This window comes from Lissotriton helveticus, chromosome 8 (genome assembly GCF_964261635.1).
Source record: "Lissotriton helveticus chromosome 8, aLisHel1.1, whole genome shotgun sequence".
In the NCBI taxonomy this organism is placed as follows: Eukaryota; Metazoa; Chordata; class Amphibia; order Caudata; family Salamandridae; genus Lissotriton; species Lissotriton helveticus.
Window position 1 is genome coordinate 1,262,037,482 of NC_136069.1, and position 12,313 is coordinate 1,262,049,794.

A 12,313-nucleotide genomic window follows, 5' to 3' on the forward strand; every position below is an offset into this window, starting at 1 on the left:
GCTGCGAGACATAAATGCATTGTCAAGAATTTGCAGGTAGTCAGAAACACCAAGCAGGGAGGGAACTGATAAGGTAGAGGAACAAACAACATGTTAACTTGACATGAGATATTGAGACAATCCCACTTCCTGTTCATTTAAATATGTGTTTATTAGTTCACGGTCTTTGTCAGAAAGAAGGTTTACAGAATTATTACTTCCTTTTATCGGATTACAGTGTAATATAGCTCTACATATAAATTACTCCAAAATGACTCCAATGGAGTTTGCAATTATGCAATATATATTGTATATATATATATATATATATAAAGAGTAGGAGCATGTGACGAAAGGAACGGTATTTAATCACATGAGGGGTCACGGCATGTCAAGTGATCAAGACCGGGTTCCCCGGTCGAAACGCGTCATGTCTGCTATGAGGAAATAAAGCACAAGACAACTATACTTGCCGTGGTGGTCCGTTTCCTGATTGGTGCCTACTGGGAGGAAAGGCGCTGCAGTGTCGGGGGTTGTGCTTGTCTACATATATATATATATATATATATATATATATATATATATATACATATAGTTTTATTTATATATGTGAGTACACACAAACACAACCTAAAGGAAACAGAGTGAAAGAAAGAGCAAGAAAAACAAGAGAAGCGTTTTTAATTCAACAGTCCAGTCGGTTAAGTGAAAATTACGACATTTCATTTTATAATAAACAGTCACCTTTCTGTGATACCTTTTCCTAATTCGAGACTCACTTTGAATATGCACACACACAAATCAGCTTATGTAAACCCAGAAGGAGCCAAAGCAGAACCAACATCTGAAAATTACCTCTCACAAATGGCTCAGAAAATCGGACCATGTGAGTCTACATAGGTTGAGTTTGCCTTGGAACAGGAGTAGTCGGTATTCGAACTGAAATGCTTTCCGCAAACATTTCGAAGATCTTTCAATATTGTTTGCATAACATTTAACACAAACATAACAGTATAGTTAACATTATGATAAATATAATACATGCACCAGTCGCCATTAAGCTCATTGTCATCATATGGAGTTTGATGGAGACCGCTGGGCAGGTATGCTTGAGCCACTTAGCAATACCCGTGTCTTGGGGATATTGTTCCCCTCTCTTCTTACCCCGACAAGCAGCACTCAATTAAAGGAGAATCGAATACAACGGGTTCATGTCTATTTTCTTTGGTCTGTCTGAAAACTGCCGTGCATAAGAGCAGAAGCTTAGCATGTGTTCATGAGACTTCATTCAGACTAGAGGCAGGCTGCTGATTATCGTGAGTTGGAAGACATTTCTGTCAAATCACAGTGAGAATGCATAATGATGAGAACACTGCCGATCATCTAGAGCAATGTCCAAACTATTGATATATTTAGGCACCATGGCCTTAAAAAAGCGCGGGAAACAGTGCCTCCGACTGGTCCTCTTCCTCAGAGCTGTTGGGTGTGACGGACACCGGGGAGGTATCAGACGTGGAGTCGTCGTGCTCCGAATCACTTTCCCGTCTCCCAGACTTGATTTCGGAAACCAGCTTGTGGTAGAGCTGGGCGGCCTCGTTAAACTGCTCCTCGGAGAGCCCGAAACAAAGATGAGGTTCCACATGGCGGGAGCTGGAAGACACAACCCATCGATATAATGTTATTCAGCCGTTTTGCAGCCTGGCTCCCCGACGTGAAAGCCCTGGCCTGTGACACGCACCACCGCCCCCCCCCCCCCTCCCTCTTCGTCCCCCCGCCCGGGGAAAAGACAAACCTTTCAGATTTCTAAGCTTGGAATTTAACAGACAATTTGGTCCCTTTATTTATAAACTGTAGCTACAGCCAGGATCAATTTACATACACTTAAGAGCATGAGTCTCAACTTCGAGGGCATATACAATCATGAGCTACGCGCCACTGCATGCATAAGCAATGTGCATAGGAGAGAGAGAGAGAAAACGGAAACGAAATGGTAAGAACCGCTATCGCATTTGCAAGTGATTATCTCAACCTCGCACGTTAAAACATCAGTTATTAAGTACAAACACGACTACTGTGGTATAAGGTTCCGTATCCTGCATTAGCTACTGTGTAAACAGGCAAACGTGTTTTTCGTGACAGCAAAGCACACCGAAAAAAAGAAACAAAACAGACTTACGGCAATCACACAGATATGTTATGAGCCAATGAAGACACTGAACCTGCAGACGCTTTACAGCTTGATACACCACACAATTTACATTTTAATTCTTTGCAAAAGCTACTTAGAGTGCCTCGCTTATTAACCAAATCAGCCCTGTCACCCAATGTCTTTTACAAACAATAAAGTGACTGACTACCTTGTTTGGGTAGCATTGTGTGTGGCCATGCTGCCTTTGTGTAAATGCATAGTTGGCAGCTGTCTTGGGATTTATTTTTAGTTTTCATTCTAGAGACAGTTTCATCAGTCTGTTGTCAAAAACCATGTAAATATAATTTTCAATAAAATTTTACTGAAAAAAAAAAAACTATAGTAGAAAGAGTGGGCGTTGGGGTTGCTCCCTTGGTCATGATTGGATGCGTTCTTGTCTGTCTCACTTCCCCACTCCTTATTTGATGGCTACATTCTGTTATGTTTCATATAGGTACCCTAATATAGGCCCAGGTAACATCATACCCTTTCACCTATATCACCTCCCCTCCACTACACAGTAACACACCTTTTAGGATTGAACCTTTACCTATTTCTAGTCCTGGGCGCAGAAGGAGGGTTTCCCTAAACAATAGCGTTCTATGACTTCATCTTTAGACTGACACTGTATGAAAAATATTTATAAGGGTTCTTGGAAACCACGCTGGGGCTACATCCACCTGCATAATATCTACGTACAAGGTTCATCCCATACATCATCCTCATACTCAACAATGGCTAATACAAGAAACAAGGGACAAAGGAACCTTAGATACTTTCTGTATGAATACAGCACCTCTTGCTAGTGTTAGCTAGTGCAAACCGAGACTTCAAGGTTGACACACTGACCAGAGACGCTGAGGCTCCTGCATGCAGACGCTCCAGCTGACAGCGGTCTAGACATCCCTTGCGGAGTGTCCAACTTGAGACCAGGACGGGGTCCCACACTCTCTTGCTTCAGGTAATGGGGTTAGACTAAACCTAGAAGGATTCTTGGCTTCACACCTACTCACATTCTGGGTACCCCTAGGTACATCTAGATAGGCATCGTAGGAGTAGGCACGCTTTCTTTTATTCTGCATTTTATATTCATGTATGTGTTCATGACTATTGCAAAATGGTAGAACTGTACTATCCTTTTATATTCACTATACTGGCGATCATATACCTCTGCTACTGTCTAACGGTTGTCGCAGCACATATATTTTACACTAGAAGAACAACTGCGCAATAAATTATTGTAAACACGCCCGACTGTTTCTTCTGTGTAACTCTCTGAGAGAAACTAAGTGAGCACGAGTGACTGTGCGAAAGATAGTACATTGTTTCCACAATCCTGGGTGTTAGACCTGTCTGCTTCTGGAGAGACTCTAACCATTATTATTTATTTTTGTCCCCCTTAGCCTCCCAGAGTTTCTATTTTTATTTTTACATATGTCCATCAGGAATTTTTTAATGCTGTCAGGGGGCTAGGTGTTCCTTGGCGATGACGCCATTTTTCCCTCATAACCTGTGAGGCCTAGTCAGCCCCCTTGAAAATCTAGGGATCTCCAGAAACCTAAGATGGTGTCCACCAACTGCCATAACGGACACTACTGGAGGACAGGTCCATAGGATAACATTAGGGAACTTTCTAGAATTGACTAGAGACTTCTGCAGGTCTCAGGCCACCCTATATAAGGCCAGTGACCAGCAGCCATTTTGTGCTGACCCCAGAGTAGAGGAGTGAGGCAGTGGTGAGAGGAGGTGGACACACTGAGAGCAGCTAGTTTGTCACTGAGGCTGACAGTTACTTCAGAGGATTGTTCCCCCTTCAGCCTTTGACCGATCCCTCTATCAAGACAACAACTACTGACAAGGAAATCGAGTTACTGGAGGAAGAAGATCCTTTTATCTCAGAGCCCCAGTAAAACCACTCAGAACACCCTTAATTGGGGGTATTCCTGCTTGTCAATACCCAGCGCTGTGCTCACCGGTGTCGTGGAGTAGCTGTAGTGAAGGTGGGCGTCTGTGGCACCTTAGCACCCTGAAGAGCGAGGACGCCGTGTGTGCACATCCTTCCTGTGAAGCCGGAGTGAGAAGTGCCTGAGGAGAAGCAGTGGCGCTGCTCCGATCGGCGTCGGGACCCCGGGGGCACCGGCCGCGTCACACGAAGAGGTAGGCGCTTCCGCGCATGACCAGCGACTGAACGCTTTTGAGAGGCAGGAGGGGCCTAGGATCGAGCAGGCCCAGAAGAGACCGAGCAGCGTCCCTGTGGAGAACAGCGTCCTTCCTGGGAGCAGGTGCGCCGAGGCGGAAGAGGAACGAGCGCTTCCGCGCATGCTCCGCCGAGTAGTGCCAGCGGAAGGAAAGTCATCGCGCCAGCTGAGGAGTGCCGCGTCGGAGCTCCAGGAGGTCGATCCCCTCAGAGGAGGCAGAAGCGCCACAACGGACGACTCGGTAGGGAGCCCTGAGCCGGGAAAGCCTTCCCTGCCTTCCCCCTTCAGCCCGTCGGTTACCGGGCTCCAGCGCGTGTAGAGGAAACACCCGCGACACGCCCCCATCCTCACAAGTAAGCCGGGTAGCGTGGGAACGGGAGGCGGCAGAGCCAGGTGAATGAAGCAGAACAGTGGGGCTACGACCCACGCGAGTGACTGACTTGTCAAGGGGAACCTGACTCGAGGAAAACGAGTTAGTGAACTGAATAACATAGAATGAAACTTATCCGATATCTGACTCAGAAAAGAAAGGTGGAAATGGTGCAGGGAACCACAGGGTTCCTGGGTAAAATCCCCTACAGATTAGTGATAAGTGAAGAAGTAGATTCTCTACCAGCTAGGTGTGCCTGTCAATCAGAGGGAGAGGAACCTTACTAATATTATTGTGTCTTTCCTTTTAGCACATAACTGGTGGGTCATACAGTGAAAATCTACATTCAGGTCTTGCTGTTGAGTTGGGCAGTGCTTAAGTGCTGTGGGGTAAAGTACCTATTAATGAACCTGTAAAAACGTATTGCACTAACAGTCTGCATCTTCTTTTCAGTAGATTTATTGGTGGAGTAATGTGTCATTGTATAATAATGTGAGGTAACCTTACAGAGTGTGAAGCTAATGAGATTCTCTTAACCAACCAAAGAGTTACCCTTATGCTTTACTGTACCATTGACAAAAGAATGTGGTTTATTGTCCTTTTTCCACAGCTGAGGAGTGAAAAGTAATTTCTTAAAGTAAAAGTGGAATGTTTTCTCCTGAAAGAAACTAATGTTGTATCTTGTATAACTTGAATCCAAAGAGACATATTATTTTTTATAAAAGGTAACGTTATTTTTCCAAACAGAGGTGTTGTGTCTTTATTTTAGTGGTTCATCACTGTGTTACTGTGGGTGAGACTTGTAAGTACTTAGCCAACGCCTTGAGTTAGCTGTAGACCACTACTGTGCCAAGCTACCATATGTAGGCTTGGGTAATCTAGGTCCAACATAATTGGTGTTTCAGCGGTGGGATCACGGATTTGTGCTTACACTCACTTAGTAGTAACGCAGTGCCAACCACGGGACCCCACCTGGAGTTTTCTCCCTGCGGCCCTCCTAATCTAATTTTTGTTTTTTCTAAATTTATTTCTGGAGGTGGGTGGAGGTTAACCTCAGGTCACTTCGTGGTTTTCTCCTGTGAGTAATTTTATACCATGGCAAAGCTGGAGGTAAATCTTAAAGAGCTGGAAGCCAATACTGTGGCCCAACTCAGGGATTGGTGTCAGCAGAACGGGGTATTTTTTAATAAAGGTGCCAAGAAAGGAGAGTTGCTGACAAGCATAAGGGCATGGTTAGAAGCTCGTCTAAGGGAGGAACCAGAAACGGAAGTGGGTGATGGGGACACTGTTACTGAGGCTGCATTGCTGAACCAAATGGGGAGAGGGAATCTTCTGACAGGTCCCAGGCTACCTTCAAGGGCAAGCAGCAGCGTTTCAGACAGGGGCTTAACCGAAGCCGAGCTGGAAGATAGGAGGGAGGAGAGGAGGTTGAAAATAGAACTAGCCAGGATGGACATGGAAAGGGAGGATAGGAGGTTGGCGCATGAGCGAACCATCAAAGAGATGGATTTACAAGCCCTAAACCGAGGATCCCCCAAATCAGAGAATGGTGGCAGCGATACCCAGACCAACATCAAAGAACCTAGACCGTACCTACCAAAAGATATTATGGCTTGTTATGTACCCAGTGACGACATTGCTAAGTGGCTAGCCGCCTACGAGGTCTCGCTAAGGGCCCATGGGATTCTGGAAGTCCACTGGGGAGGTGGGTTATACAAATACATGCCCCCCACTGGCAGGGATACTTTGTTGGCTCTTGACCAGAGTGAACAGACCTACTATCCGGCTATGAAATCAGCGCTGCTCAAGAAGTTTGGGTTGACCCCTGAGAAATATAGGCAAAAGTTCCGGGGCAGCTACAAGCTGGGCACGCAAAACTGGGTAGATTTCTTGGACTACTCCAGGAAGGCCCTGGAGGGTTGGGTAAGAGGCAGCGAAGTAGGAGACTATGAGGGACTATATGACCTCATACTCAAGGAACACCTACTCGAGAAGTGTCTTCCCGAACTAAGACAGCATCTGGTGGACAGCAAGCTGACCAGCCCCAGGAAGCTTGCTGAGGAGGCAGACATCTGGGTTAGTACCCGGGTGTCGACTAAGGGGACTGGAGGGAATTCCCAGAAGCAAGGACAGGGCGCCCCCCAGAGGAAAGAGGGAGGGGAAACTAAGAGGGAGTTCTCAAAAGGGCCACAAAATACTTTGCAAGGAAGGGGCAGAGGATTCATCCCCAAGAGTAACCCCCCTCGCAACCCTACCCCTGGCCAAAGCCAGCAGCCAAGGGTTGTTCATTGTTTTGAGTGTGGTGGTGTGGGACACTATAAAGGAGATGTGAGATGCCCAAAAAGACCACCCCCTCCCACTGGAGGAAAAGCCCCGGGAATCACTAGTGTAGTGCTCGGGGAGGAGATACCTTTGGTTAATGGAGGGGAGCGGGCGGGTGTCACCTTAGTGTCCCTGGGAGATAAGGAGATGGTTCCCAAGACCCAGCTGCCCTCTAATACTACTAAGTATGAGCAGTGGGTCACCATCAATGGCCGTAGAGGGGAGGCTCTGAGAGACACAGGAGCCAGCATGACTATGGTAAGGAGTCAGCTGGTGTCTCCAGAGCAGGTCATCCCAGATGTACTCCATCCCGCCGTAATGGCTGACGGCAGATTGGGCCACTACCCTGTGGCTGAGGTTCCCTTTGAGTGGGGAGGGGTTGCAGGTCCACTTCGAGTTGCCGTAAGCCCTGCCGTGCCTGTTGACTGCCTGTTAGGGAATGATATGGAGCACAATGCTTGGAGGAGGGTGGAGTACCAGACTCACTCTGAGATGCTGGGACCCCCTGACTGGACTTGTGTCAGCACAAGGTCCGCGACTGCCCGAAGGGGGAGTTCATTGACGCTGGAGCCTGGAACAATGGCCCAGCCGGCTGCCAGAGAGGAGAAGGACAGGAGGCCGGAGGACCCTGCCTCGACATCTCCACCTAGTGAGACAGCTGGACCACCTGCGGAGGTGGATCTGGAGTCCACCGGGGAGAATGTTGCTTCCCTGGAAAACCTACCCATCCCAACTGAATGGCATGTGGAGGGAGGTCCTTCCCGGGAAGAGTTCTGCAAAGCTCAGAAAGAGTGTCCTACTCTCGAGGGGCTGCGGCAACAGGCCAACGCCCAGGCAGCGGGAAACATTGAAGGGAGCTACCAGATTTACTGGGAGGATGGACTCCTCTACAGTGAGCCCAAGGCACCTGGCCACGGTTCAGCCAGAGCCTTGGTGGTCCCTCAATGCTTTAGAGCCTTTCTACTGGAACTGGCTCATGAGATACCATTGGCAGGACACCTAGGACAGGACAAGACCTTTGCCCGGCTTGTCCCCCATTTCTACTGGCCTCGAATGAAAGTGGCGTCGGATACATATTGTCGGACGTGTGTGTCTTGCCAAGCCAGTGGGAAAACTGGGGTGAAGCTAAAAGCTCCCCTGGAACCACTACCTGTCGTTAGCACCCCCTTTGAGAGGGTGGGCATCGACATTGTAGGGCCATTGGATCCACCAACTTCAGCTGGACACCGGTTCATACTGGTTTTGGTGGATCATGCCACCCGGTACCCAGAGGCAATACCTCTGAGGACCATCACTGCACCTGCAGTGGCAAGGGCCCTGATGGGGATCTTCACCAGAGTGGGTTTCCCCAAGGAGGTCATTTCCGACAGGGGGACTAACTTCCTTTCAGCATACATGCGGGCCATGTGGAAGGAGTGCGGCGTTACCTATCGGTTTACCACTCCCTATCACCCACAAACCAATGGTCTTGTGGAAAGGTTTAACAAAACCTTGAAAGGTATGATACGGAGTCTACCTGAGAGCCTACGGAGGAAATGGGACATCCTCCTACCCTGTCTCTTGTTTTCCTACAGGGAAGTGCCACAGAAGGGAGTGGGCTTCAGCCCCTTCGAACTTTTGTACGGGCACCCTGTAAGGGGACCTCTCAGCCTGGTGAAAGACGGATGGGAACAGACTCCCAGGAAGCTTCCCCAGGACGTGGTGAGCTACATGCTGGCCTTCCGGAGCCAAATGGCTAAGTTGTGGAAGCAGGCTTCAGACAACTTGGAGGCCAGCCAAGCAGTTATGAAAGAGTGGTATGACCACAACGCTCACCCAGTGGAACTGGAGCCTGGACAGAAAGTGTGGGTAATGGAACCTGGAGAGCTAAATGCCCTCCAGGACCGTTGGACAGGCCCCTTTGAGGTTTTGGAGAAAAAGGGGAAGTCCACCTATTTGGTGGATCTTAAGACCCCGAGGCAGCCCCTCAGGGTGCTGCATGCCAATCGTCTCAAGCCACATCATGAGAGGCCCGAGGTTGTCTTAATGCTGGTGACCGATGGAGCAGAGGAAGAAGAAAGTGAACCTCTCCCTGATCTTCTCTCGTACAAAGAAAAAGATGGATCAGTGGAGGGAGTGATTCTCTCGCCATCCCTGACTTCTGAACAGCAAAGTGATTGCCGCCAGATCCTGGAGCAATTTTCTCCCCTGTTCTCCCTTGTCCCAGGTAGGACCCACCTGTGTACCCATGACGTGGACACAGGAGACAGCCCACCTGTGAAATCTAAAATCTACCGGCTGTCGGACAAGGTGAAGGCCAACATCAAAAGTGAAGTCGCCAAGATGCTGGAGCTAGGGGTGATTGAACCTTCTGGTAGCCCTTGGTCTAGCCCGGTGGTTTTGGTACCAAAAGCTGCCCCACCAGGCACCACACCTGAATTGAGATTCTGTGTGGACTACCGAGGCTTGAACTCAGTGACTAAAACTGATGCACATCCTATCCCACGGGCGGATGAGCTTATTGACCGGCTGGGAGCTGCTCAATACTTAAGTACCTTTGACCTAACTTCAGGGTACTGGCAGATTTCCCTTACCGAGGAGGCGAAGGAAAGGTCAGCCTTCTCTACACCTGAGGGACACTACCAATTTCGTGTGATGCCCTTTGGGCTCAAGAATGCCCCTGCCACTTTTCAGCGGCTGGTGAACAGGGTCCTTTCGGGAATGGAAGCTTTTTCTGCTGCATACCTGGACGACATTGCTGTCTTCAGTAGCAGCTGGGAGGACCATTTGCAGCACCTGCAAGCTGTTCTTCATGCCCTGCAACAGGCTGGCTTGACCATCAAGGCCAGCAAGTGTCAGATCGGACAGGGGTCGGTGGTGTACCTAGGTCACTTGGTGGGCAGAGGGACGGTGCAGCCCCTCCAGGCAAAGATTGAGGCTATCATCGCCTGGGAGCCCCCCAAGACTCAAACAGAGGTCCGAGCCTTCCTGGGCCTCACTGGATACTACCGTCGCTTCGTGAAGGGGTATGGCACTATCGTGGCCCCCCTCACTGAACTTACTTCCAAGAAGCAACCCCGACGGGTAGTCTGGACAGAGGCTTGCCAGCGAGCCTTCATGACCTTGAAACAAGCATTGTGTTCCGCTCCCATTCTCAAGGCCCCTAATTTTGCTAGAGAATTCATTGTCCAAACAGATGCGTCAGAACATGGCATTGGGGCAGTGTTATCGCAGCTAAATGATGAGGGCTTGGATCAACCCGTGGTCTTCCTGTCCAGAAGGCTACTCCCCAGGGAAAGGAGGTGGAGTACAATTGAGAGAGAAGCCTTTGCGGTGGTCTGGGCTCTGAAGAAGCTGCGACCATACCTGTTTGGTTCGCACTTCCTAGTTCAGACTGACCATCGCCCCCTTCGTTGGCTGATGCAAATGAAGGGGGAGAATCCCAAGTTGCTAAGGTGGTCCATCTCCCTACAGGGAATGGACTTTAGGGTGGAACACCGACCTGGGGCAGACCATGCCAACGCAGACGGTCTATCCAGGTATTTCCGCCTTAGTGATGAGGACTCCCAAGGGGTTGGGTAGTTCTCCCCACTTTCAGCTGGGGGGGACGCGTGTTAGACCTGTCTGCTTCTGGAGAGACTCTAACCATTATTATTTATTTTTGTCCCCCTTAGCCTCCCAGAATTTCTATTTTTATTTTTACATATGTCCATCAGGAATTTTTTAATGCTGTCAGGGGGCTAGGTGTTCCTTGGCGATGACGCCATTTTTCCCTCATAACCTGTGAGGCCTAGTCAGCCCCCTTGAAAATCTAGGGATCTCCAGAAACCTAAGATGGTGTCCACCAACTGCCATAACGGACACTACTGGAGGACAGGTCCATAGGATAACATTAGGGAACTTTCTAGAATTGACTAGAGACTTCTGCAGGTCTCAGGCCACCCTATATAAGGCCAGTGACCAGCAGCCATTTTGTGCTGACCCCAGAGTAGAGGAGTGAGGCAGTGGTGAGAGGAGGTGGACACACTGAGAGCAGCTAGTTTGTCACTGAGGCTGACAGTTACTTCAGAGGATTGTTCCCCCTTCAGCCTTTGACCGATCCCTCTATCAAGACAACAACTACTGACAAGGAAATCGAGTTACTGGAGGAAGAAGATCCTTTTATCTCAGAGCCCCAGTAAAAACACTCAGAACACCCTTAATTGGGGGTATTCCTGCTTGTCAATACCCAGCGCTGTGCTCACCGGTGTCGTGGAGTAGCTGTAGTGAAGGTGGGCGTCTGTGGCACCTTAGCACCCTGAAGAGCGAGGACGCCGTGTGTGCACATCCTTCCTGTGAAGCCGGAGTGAGAAGTGCCTGAGGAGAAGCAGTGGCGCTGCTCCGATCGGCGTCGGGACCCCGGGGGCACCGGCCGCGTCACACGAAGAGGTAGGCGCTTCCGCGCATGACCAGCGACTGAACGCTTTTGCGAGGCAGGAGGGGCCTAGGATCGAGCAGGCCCAGAAGAGACCGAGCAGCGTCCCTGTGGAGAACAGCGTCCTTCCTGGGAGCAGGTGCGCCGAGGCGGAAGAGGAACGAGCGCTTCCGCGCATGCTCCGCCGAGTAGTGCCAGCGGAAGGAAAGTCATCGCGCCAGCTGAGGAGTGCCGCGTCGGAGCTCCAGGAGGTCGATCCCCTCAGAGGAGGCAGAAGCGCCACAACGGACGACTCGGTAGGGAGCCCTGAGCCGGGAAAGCCTTCCCTGCCTTCCCCCTTCAGCCCGTCGGTTACCGGGCTCCAGCGCGTGTAGAGGAAACACCCGCGACACGCCCCCATCCTCACAAGTAAGCCGGGTAGCGTGGGAACGGGAGGCGGCAGAGCCAAGTGAATGAAGCAGAACAGTGGGGCTACGACCCACGCGAGTGACTGACTTGTCAAGGGGAACCTGACTCGAGGAAAACGAGTTAGTGAACTGAATAACATAGAATAAAACTTATCCGATATCTGACTCAGAAAAGAAAGGTGGAAATGGTGCAGGGAACCACAGGGTTCCTGGGTAAAATCCCCTACAGATTAGTGATAAGTGAAGAAGTAGATTCTCTACCAGCTAGGTGTGCCTGTCAATCAGAGGGAGAGGAACCTTACTAATATTATTGTGTCTTTCCTTTTAGCACATAACTGGTGGGTCATACAGTGAAAATCTACATTCAGGTCTTGCTGTTGAGTTGGGCAGTGCTTAAGTGCTGTGGGGTAAAGTACCTATTAATGAACCTGTAAAAACGTATTGCACTAACAGTCT

At 49.5% G+C, this 12,313-nt stretch overlaps 1 protein-coding gene across 1 annotated transcript in view; it reads right to left on the bottom strand.

The window, feature by feature from the left end:
• Positions 1 to 649: 649 nt before the first annotated feature.
• The window catches only part of VWA3B (von Willebrand factor A domain containing 3B), a 1,052,517-nt gene continuing 1,040,853 nt past the window's right edge, over positions 650 to 12,313 (bottom strand). Inside the window, exon 36 of the mRNA XM_078658240.1 lies at positions 650 to 1,629. Coding sequence (XP_078514366.1) covers positions 1,407 to 1,629 — 223 coding nt within the window. The 3' untranslated portion in view covers positions 650 to 1,406. The remainder of the gene's footprint in view (positions 1,630 to 12,313) is intronic.